General features: G+C 39.4%; 3 protein-coding genes across 3 annotated transcripts; all 3 read left to right on the forward strand.

Annotated features, from left to right (window-relative positions):
- The first annotated feature begins 8148 nt into the window (after positions 1 to 8148).
- LOC142519659 (uncharacterized) lies at positions 8149 to 8685 on the forward strand. Its single transcript, XM_075622694.1, has one exon. The coding sequence runs from the start codon at positions 8149 to 8151 to the stop codon at positions 8683 to 8685; it is 537 nt and encodes a 178-aa protein (XP_075478809.1).
- A 105-nt stretch (positions 8686 to 8790) lies between these two features.
- Positions 8791 to 9240, forward strand: LOC142519660 (uncharacterized). Its single transcript, XM_075622695.1, has one exon. It carries the CDS (start codon positions 8791 to 8793, stop codon positions 9238 to 9240), a length of 450 nt encoding a protein of 149 aa, XP_075478810.1.
- A 972-nt stretch (positions 9241 to 10212) lies between these two features.
- Positions 10213 to 11535, forward strand: LOC142519661 (uncharacterized). The gene is made up of 4 exons (XM_075622696.1): positions 10213 to 10374; positions 10473 to 10656; positions 11043 to 11177; positions 11228 to 11535. The coding sequence occupies exons 1-4, from the start codon at positions 10213 to 10215 to the stop codon at positions 11533 to 11535; spliced, it is 789 nt and encodes a 262-aa protein (XP_075478811.1).
- Positions 11536 to 27785: the final 16250 nt, after the last annotated feature.

A 27785-nucleotide genomic window follows, 5' to 3' on the forward strand; every position in this document is an offset into this window, starting at 1 on the left:
TAACTTCTCCGCAACATCATTGGCAATCAAGGGCACAAAATGACAGCCTCTATAAAACTTCTGACAAAAGTACATGTGAAGGGTTTGACATGTACTTGCGGAGCATTGATACGTGGAAGACATTGTGAACTCCTGCGAGATTGGGTGGCAACACCACTCGATATGCTAATGCTCCCACTCTTTCGAGTATCTCAAATAATCCGATGAATCTTGGAATGAGTTTGTCTTTCTTGAAAAATTTCATAACACCATTCAATGGTGCTATCTTTATATGTACGTGATCATCTACTGCAAACTCCGGATCTCTTCTTCTTTTGTCCGCGTAGCTTTTCTGTCGACTCTGAACAGTTTTCATCCTGTCTCGGATCTTGGCGACCATTTCTGATGTGTGATCAACTATCTCGGGTCCCATCGTAGCCCTTTCTCCTACCTCATCCCAATGGATATAGGATCTACATTTCCTTCCATAGAGTGCTTCGTATGGAGACATCCCTATAGATTACCAATAACTGTTGTTGTAAGTGAACTCCACTAGAGGTAGTTTCGGTTCCCAACTCCCTTGGAAATCGATCACGCAGACTTGGAGTAGATCCTACAAAATTTTATGACTCTCTCAGATTGACTATATGTCTGAGGATGAAATGCGGTATTGAATAGTTGTTTGATTCCCAAGGCCGCATGTAAACTCTTCCAGAATGATGAAGTGAATCGTGTGTCTCTGTCCAACACTATAGAGACGGAAATCCCATGCAGTCTGACTATCTCTCGAATATATAGCTCTGCATGCTGTGTCATAGAAAAAGTTGTCTTTACTTGTAGGAGATGTGCTGACATAGTAAGACGGTACACTATTACCCAAATGGCGTTGAGTACTTTCAACATCTTTGGCAATCCTACCACGATGTCCATAGTAATGTTCTGTTAGAGTAGGTGCCCGTCGAGCCAAATGTTGGTCGAGAGTTCACATTGAAACTCTATGTATAAATAATCTTTATTTTAATAATATTTGTAATTATTGTTTTGTCACATTTTTATCTGTATACCCATGCTAGTTGCATAGATAAATTCCTTGAATATATAAATAGTAGAAAGAATATGAGATGTTTATATGATGAGTATCATGAAACTCATATTTGGAAAAATGTATATTCTAAACAGTTCCTAGTCAATTCAGCCGCTGTTAAGAAGGATAAAGGCCGATCGAGTTTGAGACTAGTACTTGCGATGTGAGTACCATGTTTCATTGGTAGGGGACATTGTGATGTCCGAGCATGCAGATAGGTGCTCCTTGTAGAGTGCATTGAACAACCCTCAATAAAGGACTTTGCAAGTGGTTCTTACTTATCGAGTGGAAACGTCCTAGTTTATGGTTGTACCTCATTAGTCCTTATGACACGGGACAACATTGAGACTTTATATGCTAGCATTGCACTTTGACTTGTTTACCGACTCATACGGGGTCATCTGGTGGCAAGGTTGGGTGTTTTGTCAAAATATATAGGAGTCGATGCATTGTAGTATGGGATTCACCGCTTACCTTTGGGTATGGATATCCTATGTGATCTCATGTGTATGTTGTTTTAATTCTCTGATCAAAGTATGGTGGTAATTATGAAAGGGGTTTCATAGATTACACCATCGATGCAACTACGACATGACACATAGTATCGATTCATTGACAACTCTCGATAAACCAATGGTTGTCGAATCGGTCGGGATATATGAGTTGAAGGGACCGTACTGTACGCTAACCATAATGGAATGGTTCTTGCAGGCACTATCATTTGATACCTAGGGAATCATGTAAGCGATGCTGCTAGGCGTTTAACATGATTGGTTGGATACTATCAGACTTGAGTTCTGACGTTCTTATTATTAAGGAGTTGATAAGTAAGAATGGAGCAACTGGGGTATGCTCATATAAGGACATGTTTAGTTCTGAATCAAATTGAAATGAGACCCACTGCTAGTTGTATCAATGAACCATTGAGGGCCACACAAGTACTAACTTTCTAGATCTTGATGAGAAGGAAATTAGTTTAATGTGTTGAACGGATTATAAAGGAGTTTATAAGCGCAAAGAAAATAGAATTATGACTTCTATAAGATGATTATGGGAAATTTAACTTTTATTTTGTGGAAGTTTTCTTAAATTAAAATTTTGCTCAAATAAATAACGTATTTGAAAATTGTGATTTTCATAAACATTTTTATGGACTAAATTAAATTAATTCAAGTGTTGAATTAATTAAACACTATTAGACCTAGTAGAGTCCTAAATAATTAAATTAATTCAAGTATTGAATTAATTAAATAACATTGGGTCTTGTATAGCCCAATTGGAAATAATTATTCAACCAGTGGGCTTGAGTAAATTCAAGTAAATATTTAATTGATCTCAAATGTGTTTGAGATATTTAAATAATAGTCCATGGGTTTTGTATATGTTACAAGCCCAAATTGCATGCAATAGAGGTGAAGAGTTGGGACACAAGTTTTTCAATAAACAAGGTATGTCTTGCACATGCACTTCAACTTTTTCAAGCACCAAGAAAAATCTTCCTCTTCTCTCCTCCCACCCCTTTGGCCGAAATTTTACTCCCATTTTCTTAAATAAAATTGCTTCTTCATTTGATTAATTGAAAGCAAACTTCTCAATGAAAAATGCCTTGCATTTCCTAGTGCAAGTGTAAGGTGGTTTTAGCTTATTGGTGGTCGGCCTGATTTTGAGCAATGAGTGCTCAAGGGAAGTTTGTAGATTGTCTACCCATTGAAGAGCTAAGTTGTTTAACAACTTAGTTGGAGACATCATCAATCTTTGTGATTGATAGGTAAAACTCTAAAACACATTATGTATGATTTTGTGTTTTTCGTATTTACTACACACTAGTGAGGGGTGCTTGGTTTTGCTCTTGTAAATTTTTTTTAAAACTTCCGTTGCGTATTCCGGGCACCTGTAACCGATCCCCTTTCATGTTCCCACTTTCACTCAAGAATATGAACTGGTCGGAGCATTACCGCTGGTATTTGATGTTCCGTCTTCACTTTTTAACACGTCAAGCATTCGGATACGAAGCGCATAATATCTCATTTCATTTCCGGCCACCAATATAAAAGCTGCAAGTCCTTGTACATTTTTGTACTCTAGGGATGAACAGAATAAGGGGTACTGTGGGCTTCTATAATAATGTCAACTCTAAGTGAATCTCTACTAGGAACCCATAGTCGACCTCGATATTTGATAATGCCATCGTCGACTTAATATAACCCGCTGCCTTTTGATTCATCTCGTTGTCTCCATTTCTGCAGTTGCTCATCATTAGGATGTTCGACTCGAATTCTATCTCGTGTAGTATGCTCAAACCTCTAATTTCAGTTAGTAGAGGTTTCTGCACTGAAAAATTGGCTAAGACTGACAATTTTCTACTCAAAACGTCCGCAAATATATTAGCTTTGACGGGATGATAGCTAATGTCGCATTCGTGGTCCTTAATAAGTTATAGCCATCTTCTTTGTCTCATGTTCAGCTCTTTTTGGGTGAAGAAATACTTGAGGCTTTTGTGGTCAGTAAAGATCTTGCATTTTTCACCATGTAAATAGTGCCTCCAAATTTTAAGCGTGAATACGACTGTTGCAAGCTCAAGGTCATGTGTCAGATAATTTTTCTCGTGGGTTTTCAACTATCTAGACGCATATGCTATGACTCGATCGCGTTGCATGAGCACTGCGCCAAGTCCAAGTTTTGAGGCATCGGTAAATAACACATAATCCCCTTGTTCTAGTCGGCATAGCTATAATTGGCGCAGTAGTGAGTGCTTGCTTCAATTGATCAAAGCTATTTTGACATTCTTGTCTCCATACAAATTTTGCATTCTTCTTTGTCAAAGATGTCAAGGGTACTGCAATGGTCGAAAAATCTTTGATGAACTTGCAATAGTAGCCCACTAAACCCAAGAAACTGTGGATTTCCGTTACACCTTTAGGCACTGTCCACTCTTTCACTGACTTGACCTTAGATGGATCGACTTCTATTCCTTCCCTTGACAAAATGTGGCCTAAGAATGTCACCCTCTCTAGCCAAAACTCGCACTTGCTGAACTTTGCATATATTTTCCGATCTCGTAAAACTTTTAAGGTCGTCTTCAAGTGCTGATCATGCTCCTCTTGGCTCTTGGAATAGATCAAAATGTCATCAATGAAGACAATAATAAACTTATCTAGGTACGGCTGAAATACGCAATTCATGAGATCCATGAAGATCGCCAGAGCATTATTCAATCCAAACAGCATCACTAAAAAATCAAAATGCCAATAACGCATTTGAAAGTCATCTTATGCACATCCGCCTCTTTTATTCTCAGTTGGTGATATCCAGACCGAAGCTCGTTTCAGTTGATCAAAAAAATCCTTGATTTTTGGAAATGAATAATTATTCTTCACTGTCACCCTATTCAGCTCCCTATAATCGATACAGAGTGAAACGTCTACTACTTAAAATACTACTGGAATATTTTTCTGTAAGCTAATTTTAAAAATTCATAACTTATGCATGCATGCAATACTGCTGAAAATTTATCCATTTAAAATAGATGTATTCCAATCTCAGGCAAGAATATTGTAGTTAAAAAAATCACCTGTTCGACGATGCAAGACTTACGTTAAAAATAAAATAACATGAAACAAGTAAAAACCCTCACAACCAACATGTCAAAAATAACACAAAAAATATTCATGTCCACTCCTAACTCAAAACTTGATGTGCGAAAAATATGGTTCTCCGGTTTACGAGCGTACATCCAGCCCCGCCTACTCAGACTTCGGCGTCTCCAACCTCCTCATCAACATGCTCTCTTGCATCATTCATACCTAGTGAATCTATAGACTCAACACTCATGTAACGTTAATAGCAAGTATATATACATAACATGCAACAGTGAAAAGTAACGTAATAAAAATATGTTTAATGATCGTAAAAGTCGCATGCATAATCATACCATGTCGAAGCATAAATATTTAGATAACATATCACATCAAATCGTTTTTCTTAATTTGAATTTCGTTCATTAGTTTTGACTTTCGTATCATCATGTCAGTCGATGTATCCATCTACGCGTAACCGTGATACCCGGCGGCGGGAACGTCAGCGACGTCATTACCCGTCCATTGAGCACTGGCCATACATGTCATTATGTCATCGTATTAGTCACAACCAATTCTCATCCTTCAAAACATGTCATCATATTCATCACTCAATAAAATCATGCATATACGTAAATTTTTCTTAAAATCAAGCATGCAGCGTATTTTTCATATTTATATAAAAATTCGTATCCATGATATCATAAACATTTAAAACATGAACACTCGTGTTCGGGGCCCTGCCAGGACTACTAACTCGACTCAAAGACGACCACGCTTAAACCATGATTCAAAGATTCCTAATCAAGCTTCACATGACCTAATCTAACCCTCACTAAGCTTGGTCATAATGACGTATTAATACCCAAACGAGATAATAGCACTTAAACTAAGAGATCTTGAAACCCTAGACCTGCGCCCAGGCACTAACACTGTGGCGCTGCATTGCTTGATTAGCGCATAGGCAACACGGCATCAGCGCTGCAGAACTGGATGTAACGCCCAGACATTCGTATGCATATGATGTAAGGTAATGATTATGATTAAGTATGGTCATTATTCCTTTTATGGTTTATTATGATGATCGTTTGGGGATATGTGATGTAATAGTGATGGTTTATAGTTTCAAGATATGATATGAATGGTATTGAATGATATAGAATGAAACAGAGTTTGAATGGGTAGAATAGAAAGCTGATCTTTAGCTAAGTAGGTAATGAAAGTGCTAAAACGGTATGAAAATGTGGCAGTAGTTGTGGTTTTAGCATAATGTTTTGTATTTTGATCCAAATGATGTGGGGCCACTTTCATTAGAAAGATAAGACATAAGACTATAACTTTCATGTTTTGAGTTTTGTTCAAATCATTGTGGAAGACAATCCAAAAGTTCCCCGAAGTTTGTCGTGTGTGTCGTTGTTCCTCAAGTTACACATGTTGGGAGATTGAGCATGACTCTTTACTCAGACCTTCAAATGACATGAGGCTAATTGGAGATTCAAGCCAAGACATAGAGCTACAACTTTTATGTTTACCACTTTTCCAAATTATGACGGGAAGAGGCGTTTCGGAGGCGATCTTTGAGGCGGCTGTGCGCAGAGCGGCGCCCGAGCGGTAAGAAATGACCGCCCGAGCGCCACTGCTTCTGGAATTTTTGGTTTTGGACAGAACATTCCGCGTTAGGGCGGTAATTTATGACCGCCCGAGCGCCCAGCACAGTACAAAAGCGTGTTTTGGGTGAATTAAGGCATAAAACCGAATGAGACTATCATTTTCTTCATTTCCCTTCTCTTCCATTCGCTTCTCCTTCGATTCTAAGCTAGGGTTCTTCATCTTCTTCTTATTCTCTCATTCAATCAAGCAATTAATCTTCAATCCAGAGTTGGAACTTCATCTTTTTAGTGAAAGGAGCAAAGGTAAGTGGTTTTTCTTCTTGTTCTTGAGTTATTGAAGATGGTGGAGTTAGGAGATGATAGTTGTGATAGATGTTTTGGGTTAAATGGTCATCTAATGTTGTTATTTGAGTGTTGATGGTTAGTTATTGGGTTTATTATTGTAGGATCACCATCAAGGTTTAGGAAACCAAGTGCTCCAAGTGTGGTAAGTGGAATCATTTCTTAAATGCATCACATGATCCTATATGTATGTGTTTTGATGATTTTATGGTGTTAACTCCTTTCAAATTCCATTCATTATATATATATGTAAATATGTATATATGGTAGTGCAATTATATGCATTTTGAATGAAAGAAGTTAAACTTTACACGATGCCTCTAATGTGTTTGATAAAATGCTTGAATGAAGTTTTATATGATTGAATGATTGGATTGATAGTGATAGTAGCGGTGTTGCCTCTGGCAATTCTAAATTCGCAACGAATTGGCCAATTAACAATGAAAACATGTGCTCTCTTATAAGATGCATTTTATGCAGAGGTACGTGTCCCTCCTATAAGATTCGTTTTTACGAAGAGGGTTAGCAATGAATGAACTATCTTATAAGAACTATAAATTCTTCAGTTGATCAATGAAATGAATATCATCCCTATGTATTGTTGTATTATGATTCTTGACGGATGATATTAATGATGATTCGACATTTATGAAATGAAATGGATAATGTTTTCAAGAAAATGAAATTGAGACTATTCATTTTATGTTTTAAAATAAAATTATATATATGTATCTTGTTAGTATTGATTTCATTTGCTGAGTTTTATACTCATTCTAGTTATATTCATGTGATGCAGGCAAAGGTAAGAAATACTGATCATCCCTGAGTTGTCGAAGCGAGAGAAAGGAATATGCCAAACTTTGGAGATTTCAATTGTATGCTATTTTGATATGTTAAGCTTTTGGTTATTTTGGGAAATACTGAAAACCTTGTTTTGGTATTTAAATTAGAAATATGTGTAGATACTATATTAAATGGTATCTGATGAATATGAAAATCTTTTGTATGTATTTTATGTGTTGCTTGAGACAGGTGGCATGTCATATTTGTGGGGAGATGCTGCCCAATTTTTTTTAAAATTTTCACCTTTTCTCCAAATTATATTTTAAAGCTTCCGCACTAATTATTCATTTAAGTCATGAGTGTTACATTTAGTGGTATCAGAGCAGAGATTTTCGGACCAATGATTTGGCATATGACTTCCTCTGCTTTCGACAATTCGGTATATATGTACCTGCATCATTTGATATAATATGAATGTGTAGCCTCAATAATTATGATATGTTATGTATGGAAATGGTTTTAAACTAATATGTATCATAGGATCATGCCGCCTAAGCGTAAAGCACCAGAAGAGGAGGATAGTTCATCATCTAGAGTGGTTGGTGAATTTAGCAAGTTACTGAAAGAACAAGCCAAGGTACATGGCGAGCAAATTCAGCAGCTCTTATGGATGCAGAATGCAGGGCGAGGGAGAGAGAGAGAGAGCAAGTGAGACCCGAGCCCGGTAGTGAAGGCTCATACGAAAGATTTCGTAAGATGAAGCCACCAGAATTTGATGGTAGCACTTGATCCCATGGTCGCCTTGGAATGGGTCAAAGCTGTGGAGGCTATTTATGATTATCTTCAGTTTGAAGATAAAGATCGAGTCAGCTATGCCATTTTTCTACTGATCAAGACGGCGAGGACTTGGTGGGATGCCACCAAGATATCAGTTAATGTCTCGGCACTCAAGTGGCAGGAGTTTAAAGATTTATTCCACGACAAATATTTTCCTCGAGATGTTCGAAGTCAGAAAGTGAAGGAATTTCTAGAACTTAAGCAAGGAAATATATCAATGCAAGAGTATATTCTCAAATTCGAAGAGGTGTGTCAGTTTGCCCCATATCTGGCCAGCAATGACATCGAAAAGGACGAGCATTTTCTTAGAGGTGTCCGAGCTGAAATTAAAAGAGACGTTCGAATGTTTAAAGCTGCTTCATATAAAGAGATTGTTGAAAAAGCAAGGATGGCCAAGCAGGACGAGAAGGAAATTGAAAGAGAAAGACAGATGAAGTGCCAAGATTTTTCTACTAAAGGCCAAGGATCCGGATAGAAAGGTAAGGGCAAGTTCAGAGGCAAAGAAAAAAAGGAGCATCGACCCAAAGCTCCTATGCCACCGCCTACATATGATCGACCTTTATGTCCAAAATGTGGCAAAATGCATACAGGTGAGTGCTTGGTTGGAAGTAATCGATGCTTTCGTTGTGGAGGTGTTGGACATGTTATCAAAAATTGTCCAGTGAAGAGTGAGAAAGGGAGTGATAGGGTTCAAGGCAGAATCTTCACAATGACTAAAGAAGGCGCAAATCCTGATTCTTCTGTTATATCAGGTACTATCTTAATTTCAGGCAAGGCCGCTATTACATTGATTGACACTGGTGCTACGCATTCCTTTATGTCTGAAATTTTCTTGCGCTCTTTGAATGTTGTTCCATTTTATGAACCCCTTCACTATAGTATTTTGTTGCCATCGGGAGGCGAATTATGGCCTTCCAGTATTCTTAAAGGTTGTATAGTGCAAGTAAATGAGAAAATTTATTTTGCTGATCTTATTATTATTCCCATGGTGGCGTTTGATGTTATTTTGGGAATGGACTGGCTATCGTAATATCGTGCCGTTATTGACTGCGTGGCTAAAATGGTACGATTTCCTGCAAAAGATGATGATAGCGGGATTTTCCAGAGTTCAGGTATTTCGCTTGACACTCCTTATATTTCTTGTCTCAAAGCTCATGAAATGTTATCAAAGGAGTGTCAGGGGTTTTTAGCAGCTGTGATAGATGTGAATACTGAGATGACAATGAAGTTGAATGAGATTGAGGTAGTTCAGGATTTTCCTGACGTATTTGCAGATGATGTGCCTGGATTACCACCTGACCGTGAAGTTGAGTTTATGATTGATGTGGTTCCAGGTACTGCTCCGATTTAGAAAGCTTATTACCAAATGGCCCCGACTGAAATGAAGGAACTGAAGAATCAGTTGCAGGATCTATTAGACAAAGGCTTTATTCGTCCGAGTTCTTCTCCGTGGGGAGCTCCAGTTTTATTTTTCAAAAAGAAAGATGGATCTTTGCGGTTGTGCATTGATTACAGAGAGATCAACAAAGCCACGATCAAGAATAAATATCCATTGCCGAGTATTGAGGATCTCTTTGATCAACTACAGGGAGCGACAGTGTTTTCAAAGATTGACTTGCGTTTTGGTTATTATCACCTGAAAGTTAGGGAAGCCGACATCCCTAAAACTGCATTCAGAACCAGGTATGGCCATTATGAGCTCTTAGTCATGTCATTTGGGTTGACGAACGCTCCGTCTGTCTTCAGGGATCTAATGAACCGGGTCTTCAAGCCATATCTGGATAGCTTTTTTATTGTTTTCATTGATGATATCCTGATTTATTCCAAGACTCGGGAACTCCATGCCGAGCATCTCAGAACTGTATTGCAGTTATTAAGGGAAAAGCAGTTATACGCAAAGTTGAAAAAGTTTGAATTCTGGTTAGAGCGGGAGCAACCTAATGACAATCAGTTGATGAAATTGCGATCTAAAGCCGATGAGAAAGGAAATACATAGTTTGCGATGAACACTGATGATATTTTAATGTTTAGAGGTCGGATATGCGTTCCCAGTGGTGATGACATTCGACGGGATGTTTTGAAAGAGGCTCATATCGCATCATACTCGATACATCCAGGTACACCAAGATGTATCAGGATCTCCGACGTCTCTACTGGTGGCCAGGTATGAAAAGTGATATCGCAAAGTTCATATCCGAATGTCTAACATGTCAGCAGCATCAAAGACCTGCTGGAACTTTGCAATCTCTCCCAATACCTTAGTGGAAGTGGGAGCACATCACTATGGACTTTGTCACGGGACTTCCAAGAACACCAAAGGGTTACAACTCCATCTGGGTGATTGTTGATAGGTTAACCAAGTCGGCTCATTTTCTTCACGTCAAGACAACGTTTACAATGAACCAGTATGCTGAAGTTTATGTAGCTGAGATTGTGAGGCTTCATGGTATTCCTGTGTCAATTGTATCTGATCGTGACCCAAGGTTTACTTCTGAATTCTGGAAGAGCTTGCACAGAGCCTTGGGCAACAGGTTGGCTTTTAGCACAACTTATCATCCTCAGAGTGACGGTCAGTCAAAGATGGTGATTCAGATTCTTGAAGATATGCTACGAGCCTGCACGATTGACTTTCATGGTAGCTGGGATTCTAAATTGCCACTTGCAGAATTTACATATAACAATAGTTATCAGGTGACGATTGGCATGGCACCATACGAGGCATTGTATGGCAGGAAATGTAGGTCACCGTTGAACTGGGATGAAGTCGTTGAAAGAAAGTTGTTAGGACCGAAATTGGTCCAACAGACAGCTGATGTGATTACTTTAATCCAGGACAGAATGAAGACGGCTCAAACCAGACAGAAAGTTATGCCGATAACCGAAGAAGGCCTTTGGAGTTTGAAGTTGGAGATCATGTTTTTATCAAAATTGCTCCTCTCAAAGGCATTATGAGATTCGGGAAGAAAGGTAAGTTGAGCCCAAGATTTATCGGCCATTTGAAATTCTGGACAGGATAGGAGAAAGAGCATATCGTCTAGCCTTACCGCCGGACATGGATAGAGTCCACAATGTATTTCACGTCTCAATGCTCAGGAAGTACATCTCGAACACTTCCCATGTTCTCAGACATGAAGCATTGGATCTGATGCCGAACTTGACTTATCAAGAAGTACAAATCCAGATTTTAGATCGCAAGGTTAAAGTACTAAGGAATAAAGAAATCGGCATTATAAAGATTCTTTGGCGTAATCAGTTGGTTGAAGAAGAAACTTGGGAACCAGAGGAGGAAATGAAGCAGCGATATCCTGAGTTATTCGCACAATAATGGCAATTTCGGGGACGAAATTGCTTAAGAAGGGGAGAATTGTAACGCCCAGACATTCGTATGCATATGATGTAAGGTAATGATTATGATTAAGTATGGTCATTATTTCTTTTATGGTTTATTATGATGATCGTATGGGGATGTGTGATGTAATGGTGATGGTTTATGGTTTCAAGATATAATATGAATAATATTGAATGATATAGAATGAAACAGAGATTGTTTGGGTAGAATAGAAAGCTGATCTTTAGCTAAGTAGGTAATGGAAGTGCTAAAACGGTATGAAAATGTGGCAGTAGTTGTGGTTTTAAGCATAATATTTTGTATTTTGATCCAAATGATGTGAGGCCACATTCATTAGAAAGATAAGACATAAGGCTATAACTTTCATGTTTTGAGTTTTGTTCAAATCATTGTGGAAGACAATCCAAAAGTTCCCCGAAGTTTGTCGTGTGTGTCGTTGTTCCTCAAGTTACACATGTTGGGAGATTGAGCATGACTCTTTACTCAGACCTTCAAATGACATGAGGCTAATTGGAGATTCAAGCCAAGACATAGAGCTACAACTTTTATGTTTACCACTTTTCCAAATTATGACGGGAAGAGGCGTTTCGGAGGCGATCTTTGAGGCGGCTGTGCGCAGAGCGGTGCCCGAGCGGTAAGAAATGACCGCCAGAGCGCCACTGCTTCTGGAATTTTTGTTTTTGGACAGAACATTCCGCGTTAGGGCGGTAATTTATGACCGCCCGAGCGCCCAGCACAGTACAAAAGCGTGTTTTGGGTGAATTAAGGCATAAAACCGAATGAGACTATCATTTTCTTCATTTCCCTTCTCTTCCATTCGCTTCTCCTTCGATTCTAAGCTAGGGTTCTTCATCTTCTTCTTATTCTCTCATTCAATCAAGCAATTAATCTTCAATCCAGAGTTGGAACTTCATCTTTTTAGTGAAAGGAGCAAAGATAAGTGGTTTTTCTTCTTGTTCTTGAGTTATTGAAGATGGTGGAGTTAGGGGATGATAGTTGTGATAGATGTTTTGGGTTAAATGGTAATCTAATGTTGTTATTTGAGTGTTGATGGTTAGTTGTTGGGTTTATTATTGTAGGATCACCATCAAGGTTTAGGAAACAAAGTGCTTCCAAGTGTTGTAAGTGGAATCATTTCTTAAATGCATCACATGATCCTATATGTATGTGTTTTTGATGATTTTATGATGTTAACTCCTTTCAAATTCCATTCATGATATATATATATGTAAATATGTATATATGGTAGTGCAATTATATGCATTTTGAATGAAAGGAGTTAAACTTTACAAGATGCCTCTAATGTGTTTGATAAAATGCTTGAATGAAGTTTTAAATGATTGAATGATTGGATTGATAGTGATAGTAGCGGTGTTGTCTCTGGTAGTTCTAAATCTACAATGTAATTGGCCAATTAACGTTGAAAACATGTGCTCTCTTATAAGATGCATTTTATGCAGAGGTACGTGTCCCTCCTATAAGATTCGTTTTTACGAAGAGGGTTAGCAATGAATGAACTATCTTATAAGAACTATCAATTCTTCAGTTGATCAATGAATAAATATCATCCCTATGTATTGTTGTATTATGATTCTTGACGGATGATATTAATGATGATTCGACATTTATGAAATGAAATGGATAATGTTTTCAAGAAAATGAAATTGAGGCTATTCATTTTATGTTTTACAATAAAATTATATATATGTATCTTGTTAGTATTGATTCCATTCGCTGAGTTTTATACTCATTTCAGTTATGTTCATGTGATGCAGGCACAGGTATGAAAGACTGATCATCCCTGAGTTGTCGAAGCGAGAGAAATGAATATGCCAAACTTTGGAGATTTCAATTGGATGCTATTTTGATATGTTAACCTTTTGTGTGGGGACCCGGACGCTAATCATCTTTGGGATTTAATTATCAATTAAGATAAACAGGGTCTAAAAATTTTTCTTTTTAAAATATAGGTGCGGAACGTAATGGAATTTAACTAATATACATCTCCGTATAAAAGTACAATAATGTACAACAATTATTCAAACTAGTCTAAGGTTCAACTACTAAATTTCAAGTATTAAACCAAGTCTAAAATAAGTCCGGAATCACAAATCTAACTCATCTTCTCTCATCATCTTCTTGACCCCGATCATGTCCCACCTGTTGTCATGCACACATACAAAACAAGACAACAGCCGGATACTCCGGTGAGAATAAATCCCAGTATAAAACATGTATACATGCATATACACAATATAACTCATAAAGCATACTATCATGCATAAAATTTATAACAATAGGTTTCATAGTCTATGAAACTAAATCAAAATAAGCATGCAGTAACAATGGATTCCATAATCTCTAAAATCAAAATAAAATAAGCATGCAACTCAACTCAATTCATATCTCGACTTGACTCGACTCTAACTCTAGGGATCCCGGTGTGAATAAGACGTCACTGTCTGTCACCTACCCTCCCAATCGGGGTAACTGTACGTCTTATTCCTAGACTTCGGTCATATCTGTATCGAATGTCTGCAATCGGAGTGAATCTGATCCGAAGCGTCGATACCACCGAACATCTAGTTTGGCAAGTCTGCCAATGACTCTCCTATGTCAAATGCTTGAATATAAATCTATAAACAAGGCATCGTCATATCAAGAGATTTGAATATAATTCCATAAACAAATCAATTATATCAAAAGGTAAACAACAACCCTAGTATGTGATTTTGTTGGGCAACTCAAATTGAATCTCATTTGAGTTGTGTCTTCCCCAAAACAAAACATGAATTATACCTTTGTCTTCCCGGTCTGACGAAGATGAAGTCTTGTATTCCAATCTGTCCATATCAGTCTGGCAATGACAATCATATAAATACCATATCAGTATATAACTCAATTCAAGACCTGTTCTGATCAATACTCAAATCGGTATATAATCTGATTCATATCTGAATAAGGTACAATCTAATTCATATCAATGATATCACGATACAATCGAAATCATTACTGAATCTGATCAATATCAATCTACTGATGTTTCGACGACATAGCAATACAGTCACGATAACCCCGTCTATCTCAACACCACAGATATAATACCATAATTCAGTACAACTCACAATCTGAAAAATAACACAACTCCGATATAGAATCTCAACTAAATCAACTCTAAAATTCATAACAATTTCATAAACAGTCTATTCTTTAATCTGACTTCAGTTATACAATGTCTACTGTAGCAGGAACATCATATCTGATTCATATTCAATTCTGACAATATCATAACTTCAAATCGTGTCTAAATGTAATAAAACTTACGTCAGTTGTAGTCTGCGTCGATAGGAACACCGTACTGAAGTCGGATTCACAATCGGACGGATGGATCTCCAAAATCTTCAATCACAAATTGAAATCCTTCCTCGGAGCCTTTTCTTGATTCCTCTCTGAATTGTGAAGAATGAATCGATTGTATATCTGTATATATACTGCATGCAACACCAGGAAATGTTGCTTATTTTTCATGTTGCACGTCACACCGCGGGTGCGCTCATTCAATAACCGCGGGTGCGCTCAGTGTAATGATATACATCAACTTTTCCGAAAGCTTCGACCGCGGGTGTGCTCAGTCCTGTAACGTGGGTGCGCTGACCTCACTGGTACAACACCGCGGGTGCGGTCTGTCTAGCACCGCAGGTGCGGTGTCACTTCGTAATTAATCTCCAACTCTCTGTCCATCAACCGCGGGTGCGGTCTTTTTCGTAGCGCGGGTGCGCTCATGCTACTGTAATTCTTCCACAATTCATGAGCTCAACCGCGGGTGCGGTCCTTTCCTTACCGCGGGTGCGGTCTCTATTTCATGCACCACTTCATAATCTCATTTAGTGCTTCTCATTACATGTCATGCATACTCATATCTTCCGAATATCACATCAATGAAGACTAATAAATCTCGATCCTTACATTTTGGTTATTTTGGGAAATACTGAAAACCTTTTTTTGGTATTTGAATTAGAAATATGTGTAGATACTATATTAAATGGTATCTCATGAATATGAAAATCTTTTTTATGTATGTTATGTGTTGCTTGAGATAGGTGGCATGTCCTATTTGTAGGGAGATGCTGCCCAATTTTTTTTTAAAATTTACACCTTTTCTCCAAATTATATTTTAAAGTTTCCGCACTAATTATGCATTTAACTCATGAGTGTTACACTGTATGTTCGAAGACCAAGCGCCGCGACGCCTAAAGGGCACCGTCGCGGCGCTAACCCTGTGACAGAAAAACATCCAAGCACTTCTATGCCACCTTCTAGCCTACTCAAAACCAACCCGAGCTAGCCTCAAACCAAATGTTCCTAGACCACCCTAGGCCCCTCCTGGACTGACCTAATCCCAAACTCATAGGCCCATGCACGCTGTAAGTTGAAAATACTCGCTAGCCTCCAAATATGACTCAAACGAGACCAACCCTTACACCTCTCGACCGATCGGCCTCGAGACTCGGTCCAGCAACGTTAGATCCCTCCTAGGCCACGGCTCCGACCCACCAGGGTTTGGTCCAAGGCTAGGAACGGCCCTTGCACAGCCGGCGCACCACAAACCATCGATCTAGTCATAAGCCGCAAGTTTCTCAACACAAACTGATCGATCCTCACCTAAACCGACCAAGCCTCAACTCCAACCCTTACTCTTCCTCATTCTCGACATTATTAGCTCCATAGAAACCCAAATCGGCAGCACATTTACACAAGGACAAAAAATAAAACGTGAGTAGTATGAAGAATGCATGCGTGTTCAAGGCAAAACCCTTCTAAAAACAAAATCACATGATGTATCTATGTCATATTCATACAACAGCACACGTAACAATATAAAATAGTGTGAATGATGAGAACAATCATTTTTTTTGCGTGCCTTTGCGTTAAAACGCTCGAAAACATTGATATCTTTGCGTAGGACAAGCACCTGAGAGATGGGGGATGATTTTCTTTGAAAACTCTTGAATAATACGAAGTGGTTGCTGGTTCTTGTCGTGAGGATGCTGCTAGATGAGAGGGAGGGGCGGTCCTGTAATTTAGATTAGGGTTAGGGTTAGGATTAATAGGTTTTTAAATTAAAGGGTTAGTGTTTAAATAAAAAAACAAAGCACTAATGGGCCCTAGATTAAATTTTAAAAGGATTAAAAGAGTTTTGAGCCCATTAAGAATTAAAAAATCCAACAAGCCCAATAACACTCCCGAAAAATATTTTGTTTAGGTAGGTTTTAGAAAATAATGCCCGAACCCTCAAAAAGTCCCTCGAATCGCTAAAATTTACGTACAAGTTAAACATACCCTGAACCCTCAAAAAGTCCCTCGAATCGCTAAAATTTACGTACAAGTTAAACATATACCCAGAGAGTAAAATACCCAATCAAGACCTATTTTAAAAAATCATACTTAAAACACTTCGTATTAGATAATTAAAATTAATTATTCAATAAAAAATTTTCCTGATTATCCACGATCTCCGTTACCCGTTCGAAGGCGAAATGCAACTTAAAACATTAATACATAAAACTTTAAAATACCCATGCAACAACACCTAACCATGAAATATTTATGCATTAAATGCATAACAAATCATTAAACGCATATTTTATAGAACCCTAGATTGCATTCAGTCAGGTTACGTAGTTCGAATTTCCTAAAGCTTACAATTCTCCCTTTTTAAATTGAATGTCGTCCTCGAAATTTAAAACGCACCGAATAACTCCAGATAGCGACTCTTCATCTAGGCTTCAGTCTCCCAATTAGCCTTCTCCTCGGAATGATTCTGCCACTTGACTTTGACCATATGGATCACCTTGTTCTGGAGCCTCTCCTCCTGTCTGTCCAATATCCGAGTGGGTCTCTCCTTGAAAGACATGTTCGGTGTCAGCTGAATTTGCCATAATTCAGCACATGCGAAGGATTCGATACGTACTTCCGCAACATAGAGACATGGAACACATTATGATCTCCCACCAGATTTGGCAGTAATGTAACTCTGTATGCGAGTGTCCCAACTCTCTCTAGGATCTTGAACGGTCCTATGAATCTAGGACTGATCTTGCCCTTCTTACCAAATCTCATCACACCCTTCATCGGTGCGACTTTCACGTACACATGATCCCCTACGGCAAACTCGAGATCTCGGTGCCACTGATCTGCGTAACTCTACTGCTGGCTCTGAGCGTTATTCATCTTGTCTCAGATCTTGACCTCTAACTCTACAGCATGACTGACAATATCTGGCCCTATCTATGCCCTCTCTCCTACCTCGTACGAATACATCGGATACCTGCACTTCCTCCCGTATAATTCCTCATATGGAGCCATACCGATTGATGCCTGATAACTGTTGTTGTACCTTGGCTCCAAACTGCCCTGGAAGTCGACCACACACGCTCTGAGTAGATCGTCTAATATACGAATCACCCTCTCTGATTGTTCGTTGGCTGGGGATGGAAGGCAGTACTGAATACCAACTCAGTACCCAATGCCTGTTGCAGACTCTTCCAAAAAGCAGATGTGAATCCCGGATTCCTGTCTGACACGATGAACAATGGAATCCCATGCAGCTTGATTATCTCTCTGATGTACAGTACTGAGTCATGGTGAAAGTCTTCCTGAATGGTAAAAAGTGTGATGATTTAGTGAACCGATCGACTATCACCCAAATGGCATTATACCCACAATCATCCTCGAAAGTCTTGTCACAAAGTCTACGGTAATATTCTCCCATTTCTACTCGGGAATAGGGAGTGGTCACAGATTCCCTGCAGGTCTCTGATGCTCGACCTTAACTAGCTGACACAGTCAAACACTCGAAGATGAAACACAGAATATATCTCTTAATGCCCGGCCACCAATAAAGAGACTGAAGATCCTTATACATCTTCGTACTCCTTGGATGGATGGAGTACGGGGTACTGTGGGCCTCACTCAAGATATCTGCTCTTAGGGAATCGCTGCTAGGAACCCACAGTCAGTCACGATATTTGATCGTCCACAACTGCATATAACCTCCGCCCCTTAGCCTCATAACTTTTTCTCTACTTCTGCAACTGCTCGTCAGAAGTCTGCCCTGCTCGGATCTTGTTTCTCAGTGTCGACTATACTGTCAGGGTAAAAAGACTAGGGGCACTGCCCCTGACATATACCTAAAGCTCAAACCACTAAATCTCTGCCTGCAACTGTCTCTGGACTTACAACTGAGTGATCACTGCAGTCTTTCTGCACAGGGCATCTGCAACTACATTAGCCTTACCCAGATGGTAGCTAATGTCGCATTCATAATCCTTCACTAGCTCTAGCCACCTATCCTATCTCATGTTAAGCTCTTTCTGTGTGAAGAAGTACTTCAGGCTCTTGTGGTCAGTGAAAATCCTGCACTTCTCACCATACAGATAATATCTCCAAATCTACAAGGCGAATACCACTGCCGCTAGCTCGAGGTTCCGAGTCGGATAATTCTGTTCATGGACCTTCAACTGTCGGGACGCATAAGTTATAACTCTATCATGCTACATTAACACTGCGCCCAAACGAGCTTCAAAGCATATGTATATACCACATTCTCCTTGCTTTGATGGCATATCTAAAACTTGTGCCGAGGTCAGTGCCTGCTTCAACCTATCAAAATTCTCCTGGCACTCTGGTCCCCAAATAAACTTGGCATTCTTCTTCGTCAATGCGGTCATAGGCACCACAATAGAAGATAAGCCCAGAATAAACTTCATGTAATATCCAGCCAATTCCAACAAGTTACGGATCTCTGTCATGCTCTTAGGCATTGGCAAATCTCTGACTGCCTCAACTTTACTAGAGTCAACCTCTATACCATCCTGAGATACAATGTGGCCTAAGAATTCCACTTTGTCTAGCTAGAACTTGCACTTACTGAACTTGGCATACTGTCGTCTATCCTGTAAAGTCTGCAGTACTGTCATCAGATGCTGACTGTTCTCCTCTCTGCTCTTCGAATAGATCAGGATGTCGTTGATGAAAACTATGATGAACTGATTCAAATATGGCTGAAACATGCGATTCATGAGATCCATGATGATCGTTGGTGCATTAGTCAAACCGAAGGACATCACCAGAAACTCATAGTGCCCATAAAACGTCCTAAAAGTCGTTTTATGCACGTTAGACTCTCTCATCTAAAGCTGGTGGTAACCTGATCGGAGGTCTATATTCGAGAATACTGATGCTCCCTGAAGCTGATTAAATAGATCATCAATCCTGGGCAGTGGATACTTGTTCTTGACCATGACTCTGTTCAGTTCCCTGTAGTCAATGCGAAGTCGCATGCTGCCATATTTCTTTTTAACAAACAGTATCGGTGCACCCCCTGGGGAAACGATAGGGTGAATAAAACCCTTATCTAGAAAGTCATGAATCTAATCCTTCAGTTCCTTCATCTCTGCCGGTACTAGACGATAGGGTGCCTTAGATATTGGCATTTTACCTGGCATGAGCTCGATAGAAAAGTCCACCTCTCTGTCTGGTGTAATGCCCAAAACATCGTCAGGGAAAACATTGGGTAAATCTCTGACCACTTCGACCTCCTCTAGCCTCTTACTAGCTGGCTCAGTCACTGTCACAATACTGGCCAAGAATGCCTGGCAGCCTCTCCTCATGAGCTTCCTTGCACAGATGCGAGAAATGATTTGCGGCATATCCTAGAGTCTGGCTGTCTCAATTACAAATGGCTTACCGTTGGGCATTCGGACAGATACTGACCTCCGTCAAAAATCTATGACAACTCCTCCGTTCAAAGAAAGCCAGTCCACACACAAATTGATGTCGAACTCTGGAAATGGTAGCACGATCAAATCTGCCTGCACCGCATTCTTCTGTAACCGAAGCTCCAATCTCTTCACTATCTGTGAGGTAACCATCTAATCCCCGGATGAAATCGATACTCTGAAACCCAAATCCATCGCCTCTGGTATGATTTCTAGTTGCTTGACAAAATATTCGGATATAAATGAATTTGTAGCTCCGGAGTCTAGCAATGCATACGTGGCTACACCTGAAATATATATCTTTCCTACGACAAAACATACCATCAAATCTAATCGCTTTGAAACTTAAGAAATTTTCTATCAGCAGTTATCCCAAAACTCTCGAAAACTACTTATTTAATTCTAGTACCCAATCAAAAATCTCGAATTTTTATCTCAAAAATTTTTTAATTTGAAATTTGGCCCTTAAAGTTTCGAATTCCTTTCTATTTGGCCCTACCATTTCTCAAAAATTGCATTTTCGTCCCCAACATATTTTAAATTTAACCCCAAATAATTCCTTAAAATTTTTTATTTTTGCACTTAGATCCTCGTATTATCGGTTATTACAATTAGGTCCTTAAAATTCTAAATTCATGCAATTCAAACCCTTAAATCTAACTAGGTAGAGCATGCATCCTAATTTATTCTAGGTTCTCAAATCAAAGTAACCCAAAAACCAACATAATAATCCATGCATTCGAGGCACTAAATAAATGAACTTTTAAGCGTAAAGGTTACCGGTGATCAACGTAGAGTCTGGCTCGGCTTCTGCCTCCTCGACATGCATCACGTAGTCTCTGCCAGTAGTGGCGCCCTGATTCCTTTGGCAGTCGGCTGTTTTATGGGCCTCTTCTTTGCATATGAAGCACCTAAAAGTCCCCCACATACACTAGCCATACTGAAGTTTGTTGCACTATTTCGACTTAGGAGCCCCTGTTGTCTGAGGTTGCTGCTACTGTCCCGGACTCTTGAACTGACCCTGGGGCTTCTGCTGCCCCTGCTACCTCGGTGGCCCTGAATACTGCTTCTTCTGTGGCTGTGTCCTAGCGTGAGTCTTATGTCTCTTCCTCTGCATCTCAAAATCGATGTTCCTCAGTGCCTGCTCCGCCTGAAAAGCACACGCGGTGGCCTCATCATAGCTCATCGGCCTCATCAACATAACATCCCGGTGCAAGGTAGGTCTGAGGCCATCCATGAAATGCCTCAGCTTCTGAGTGGCATCTCTAGCGATAAGGGGCACAAAGTGGCAGCCCTTGTCAAACTTCCGAATAAACTCTACCACAGTCGAGTCTCCCTGGCGGAGACTCATGAATTCCCTCGTAAGGCGACCCTTGACATCGGCTGGGAAATACTTGCGGTTGAATAACTCCTTGAACTTCTCCCAACTGAGTGTATCCAAGTTCACCCCGTCGCCCCTCAGCATATAAGTGGCGCACCTAACCCTGTCTCCATCCCTCATCTCTAGGTACTGAAAGTGTAGCTCCAAAGATAGAATCCAATCTTCCACCATGAAAGGGTCAGTGGTACCCCCGAACTCCTTCGGATTAAGCCGTCAAAACTGCTCGTAGATGTTCGTCTGTGGTCAAGGAGCCTGTTGTGCCTGCTCCAAAAGTCTAGTCATACCCTCCAAGACTGTCTGGTGGGACGAACATCTCACTCCACGTGTCTGCACACATACGAAGAATTTTTAATTTTGAAAATATAGAGAGAGACAATAGATGGTTAAATTAAATTTTGTGTACAATAAATTTAATTAAAAATAAGTGTGGGAGTAGCGGCATCTCAAGGTGGTGGTGGAAGGCCTCTATCACCTCTGGAAGTATCATCATGACGATCTGTGCTAGGGGAATATCTTGGAGGCATGATATCTGAATACAGTCCAAATTCTAAACGTAATCTATCATGCAATTTAATCTAGTTTTCAAGACATTTAATCCTCAAACCATCGAAGCATCTAAACATTTATTGTAAATCGCCAAAAACGTATAACATGTAATCATGCAAGTGATGAACTATTTAAAAAATAAAAGCTTATAGACTTGAGGCTTGAAAACTGAGCTGCAGAAGCTGGCGGTGGCACAACCCTATACAGGACCCTTGCTCTGATACCAACTGAAACGTCTACCACTTAAAATATTACTAGAAAATATATTTTTTTGTAAGCTCATTTTCAAAATTGATAAGTTATACATGCATGCAATACTGCTTAAAAGTTCCCCATTTAAAATAGATGTAATCCAATCACATGCAAGAATATTGCAATTTAAAAAAAATCACTGGGTCGACGACACAAGACTTACGTTAAAAATAAAATAACACGAGACAAGTAAAAACTCTCACAACCAAAAACATGTCAAAACATAGCGCATAAAATGTTCATGTCCACTCCTAACTCAAAACAGGATGTGCGAAAAATATGGTCTTCGGGTTTACGTGTGCACATCCGGCCCCGCCTACTCAGACTTCGGTGCCTCCAGCCTCCTCATCAACATGCTCCCCTGTATCATTTACATCTAGTGAATCTAAAGACTCAACACTTCTGTAACGTTAATAGCAAGTATATATACATAACATGCAACAGTGAAAAGTACCGTAATAAAAATAGGTTTCATGATCGTAAAAATCGCATGCATAATGATAATCTGTCCAAGCATAAACATTTACATAACTTAGCACATCATATCAGTTTTTCTTAATTCGAATTCCGTTTATTAGTTTTGACTTTTGTATCATCGTGTCTGTTGATGGATCCATCTACGTGTAATCGTGGTACCCGACGGTGGGGACATCAGCGACATCATAACCCGTCCACTGAGCCTGGCCTTACATGTCATCGTGTCATCGTATTAGTCACAACCAACTCCCATATTTCAAAACATGTCATCATATTCACCACTTAATAAAATCATGCATATACATAATTTTTTTAAAAATAAAGCATGTAACGTATTTTTCATAGTTAAATAAAAAGTCATATCCATGATATCATAAACGTTTAAAACATGAACACTCGTGTTCGGGGCGCTGCCAGGACTACTAAATCGACTCGAAGATGACCACACTTAAACCATGATTCAAAGATTCCTAATCAAGCTTCGCATGACCTAATCTAACCCTCACTAAGCTCGGTCATAACAAGACAATGGCACTTAAACTAAGAGATGTTGAAACCCTAGACCAGCGCCTAGGTACTGACACTGTGGCTATGCAGCACTTGATTAGTGCATAGGCGACACGGCATCAAGCGCTTCAGCACTGGATGTTCGAAGACCAAGCGTTGTGGCGCCTAAAGGGCATCGCCACGACAATTACCCTTCGATAGAAAAACATCCAAGCCCTTCTATGCCACCTTCTACCCTACTCCAAACCAACCCGAGCCAGCCTTAAACCAACAGTTCCTAGACTACCCTAGGACCCTCCTGGACCGACTTAATCCCTAGCTCACACACCATGCACGTTGTAAGGCTGCAAAAAATCGCTAGCCTCCAAATACGACTCAAACGAGACAACCCCTTACACCTCTCGCCCGATCGTCCTCAAGACTCGGTCAAGCAGTGTTTGAGCCTTCCTAGGCCATGGCTAAGACCCACCAGGGTTTGTTCCAAGGCTAGGAATGGCCCTTGCACAGCCGGCGAACTACAAACCTTTGATCTAGTCGTAAGCCACGATTTTCTCAACACAAACCGATCGATCCTCACCTAAACCGACCAAGCCTCGACTCCAAACCTTACTCCTCCTCATTCTCAACATTATCATCTCTCTAGCAACCCAGATCGGTATACTCTTTACACAAGGACAACAAAGAAAAAGTGAGTATATGAAGAATGCATGCGTGTTCATGGCAAAACCCTTGTAAAAACGAAATCACATGATGTATCTATATCATATTCATACAACTGAACACGTATCAGCATAAAATAGCGTGAATTATGAGAAAGAATCGTTTTTGGGCGTGCCTTTGAGTTAAAATGCTCGAAAACGTTGATAAATTTGCGTAGGATGAGCACCTAGAGAGGCGGGGGATGATTTTCTTTGAAAACTCTAGAAGAATTCGAAGTGGCTGCTAGTTCTTGCCATGAGGATGCTGCTGGATGAGAGGGAGGGGCGTCTGTGCACTTTAGATTAGGGTTAGGGTTAGGGTTAAAAAGTTTGTAAATAAAAGGGTTAGTGTTTAAATAAAATACAAAGCACTAATGAGCCCTAAAATAAATTTTAAAAGGATTAAAATGGTTTTGAGATCATTAAGCATTAATACAACCCAACAAGCCCATAACTCTCTTGAAAAATATTTTGTTTAGGTACGTTTTAGAAAATATTGCCCGAACCCTCAAAAAGTCCCTCGAATCGCTAAAATTTGCATACTGGTTAAACATATAACCCGACGAATAAAATACCTAAACAAGGTCCATTTTAAGGAATCATACTTAAAACACCTCATATTTGATAATTAAAATTAATTATTCAATAAAAATATTTTCTGATTATCTCCGGTCTTCGTTAACCGTTCGAGCGCGAAATGCAACTTAAAACTCTAATGCATGAAACTTTAAAATACCCATGCAACAACACCTAACCATGCAATATTCATGCATTAAATGCATAAAAATCATTAAATACATATTTTTTTTATAAAACCATAGATTGCATGCAGTCGGGTTACGTAGTTTGAATTTCTTAGACCTTACACACAGTCTCATAGTCCCATCACTTTTCTTCACAAACAGCACTGACGCGCCCTATGGATAGAAACTAGGGCGAATAAATCCCTTGTCTAGAAGATCTTGAATTTGGTCCTTTAATTTTTTCATCTCAGCAGTTGCTAGGCGATATTGTGCCTTAGAGATTGGATCAGTACCTGGAAACAACTCAATAACAAATTACACCTCTCTCTTGGGCGGGATGCCAGTAACATCGTCAAAGAACACATCCAGAAAATCTTTGACAACTTCCACATCTTCAATTGATCGACTGTCAGTGTCGGGTATGTATATAATACTAGCAAGAAAACTTTGACAGCTTCTCCGGGTAAGCTTCTTCGCACGAATGCATGAAATAATGTGCGCATTTGATTATTCTGTGGTGCCTCAAAGATGAAAGCTTTCCCTTTGGGCGATCGAATAGATATTGACCTTCGCTGAAAATTGATAGTAACTCCATTCAGTGTGAGCCAATCCATGCACAAAATAATGTCGAACTCGGGCATTGTCAATACAATAAGGTCTGCTCGAATGGCATTCCTCTGCAAATTGAGCTCCACATCCTTAACCATGCTTGTAGAGACCATATGTTCGCTAGAAGGCGCTGTAACTCTGAATCTCGAGTCTACGTCTTCCGGTAAGATTCAAAATCGTTTCACGAATGATTCATATATGAAAGAACGAGTTGCTACAGAATCTAGCAAATCGTAAGTAGCGACGCCCGCTAACAAAATTATGCATGTGATAATATTTGCATTATACTCTAGTAAGGCCATAAAATTCAGAAATTCTTATCATCTAGGCCCTTCTAGTTTCCCATATTAGCATTTCAACCCTTATAATTTTTATAATTACAAAGAGACCCCTTAAATTTTCGAAAATTTGTAATTTAGAACTAAGATTTTCTAATTTTTGCGAAATTATCTCTTAGAATTCTTTGCAAATTTGTAATTTAGCCTATGTTTTTCCATTTTAACCCTTTCTAATTTTTTAATTTGTCAAATATTCCTCATAATTTTTTGAAATTTACAATCTAGTCCCTTAAATTTTCAATCTCCTACAATTTGATCCACACAGCTAATGTTTGCCAAAATTCGATTCCTCAAACCTCAGAGTTTGAAACATGCAATTCAAAATCATAATTTTCAATGCATCTCAATTTGATTCTAGCATTCATGCTTTTTATCTCAAGCAATAAAGCAATATAAAAGGCTTAAATAGTCGGAGTACCTGTAATAAGCGGAGCCCGCTTGCTCAGCATGCATCACGTAAGACCTTCCAATCGCGGGCTGCTTAAGATTTGGACAATCAGCAGCCTTATGCGCCATTCCTCCGCACTTAAAGCACTTGTAGATGCTCCACATGCACTTGCGGTAGTGATGGCGATCGTACTCCTTACAGAGTGGCCTCTCCTCAGTCTTTGGGGCGTTTTATTTAAGTGGATGTCCTTGCGGTTTATGCTGTCCTGGCCACATCGATCGTCTCATAAACGACTTCTTGTTCTGCTGACTTGATTGATGGGCACGGTTCCTCTTGCGCTACATGTCCCAGTCAAAGTCTTTCAGAGACTACTCGGCTCGAAAGGCTTTAGCAACAGCCAACAGTATAGTCAATAGAATCAGTCAGCATCACATCTCGACGGATCGTCGGCCGCAAAACATCCAAGAAATGTCATAGCTTCTCCGTAGCATCATTTGCAATCAAGGAAAAAAAATGACAGTGCCTATCAAACTTCTGAACAAACTCAGCAACAGATGAATCCCTTTGGCGGAGACTCATGAACTCTCTCTTTAACCTCGAATGAAACGTCGGTAGTGAAATACTTTTCATAGAATAATACTCTCTTGAAGCCCTTCCAAGTCAAAGTCGTCATATTCACTCCTCACTCCGCTCTCTCCTACCATAAGGAAGCGTCACCTTTCAGCAAATAAATGGTACAACGAACTCGGTCGGCATCTGCCATATCCATATACCTAAAAATCACCTCCAATGACCTAATCCATCCCTCAGCTATGGATCAGTAGTGCCATAAATATCCACGAGATCCATCCTCCTAAATCTCTCATAAACTGCCTTGGGTCCAACCCTCGCAGTATTCCCAACATGCTGCTCCGGTAATTGAGTCGTTCCAGCTAGCACACGAGCACTAGCATCCTAATTAGGTGGAGGCTACGGAATATCCTCCTCCCGCATTTCCTCGCTATCTCTGCGAAGAACTCGTCTAAGAGGCATCTCTGTTCAAGTTGTCCATACCACGTAACCAATATGCATTTAACATTTAAAAAAAACATGCATCTAACCTCCTATATCATGTATCATAAAAGCATTTAAATTTCCGCATAAAAAATCTAAAGCAGTAAAAACTCATCGACTTGAGGCGTGACTTATTAAGCTTCTCGGAGTGGCAATAACACAACCCTTTAGGGATCCTTGGCTCTGATTTAAACTGAAATGTCCACTAATTTTTTACTTTAAAATCCTACTATTTTTTTTTTGCAAAATTCAAAACTTGTAATCTAAAATACTCAACATTTCCAAACTCCAAAAATTAATTTAACATTTAAAATCTCAAGTGCATAAAATCCCTAAATTGTCAGTTACCAAAAATCCTACGTCAAACATTAACATGATCAAAAGTAAACCTCAAAATAAAGCATAAAAATCTCTAAATAAATAATTCTCAAAATCTTTATTTCAAAACTTGAAC

The sequence above is a fragment of the Primulina tabacum genome, chromosome 11, assembly GCF_025594145.1.
Source record: "Primulina tabacum isolate GXHZ01 chromosome 11, ASM2559414v2, whole genome shotgun sequence".
Classification (NCBI taxonomy): Eukaryota; Viridiplantae; Streptophyta; class Magnoliopsida; order Lamiales; family Gesneriaceae; genus Primulina; species Primulina tabacum.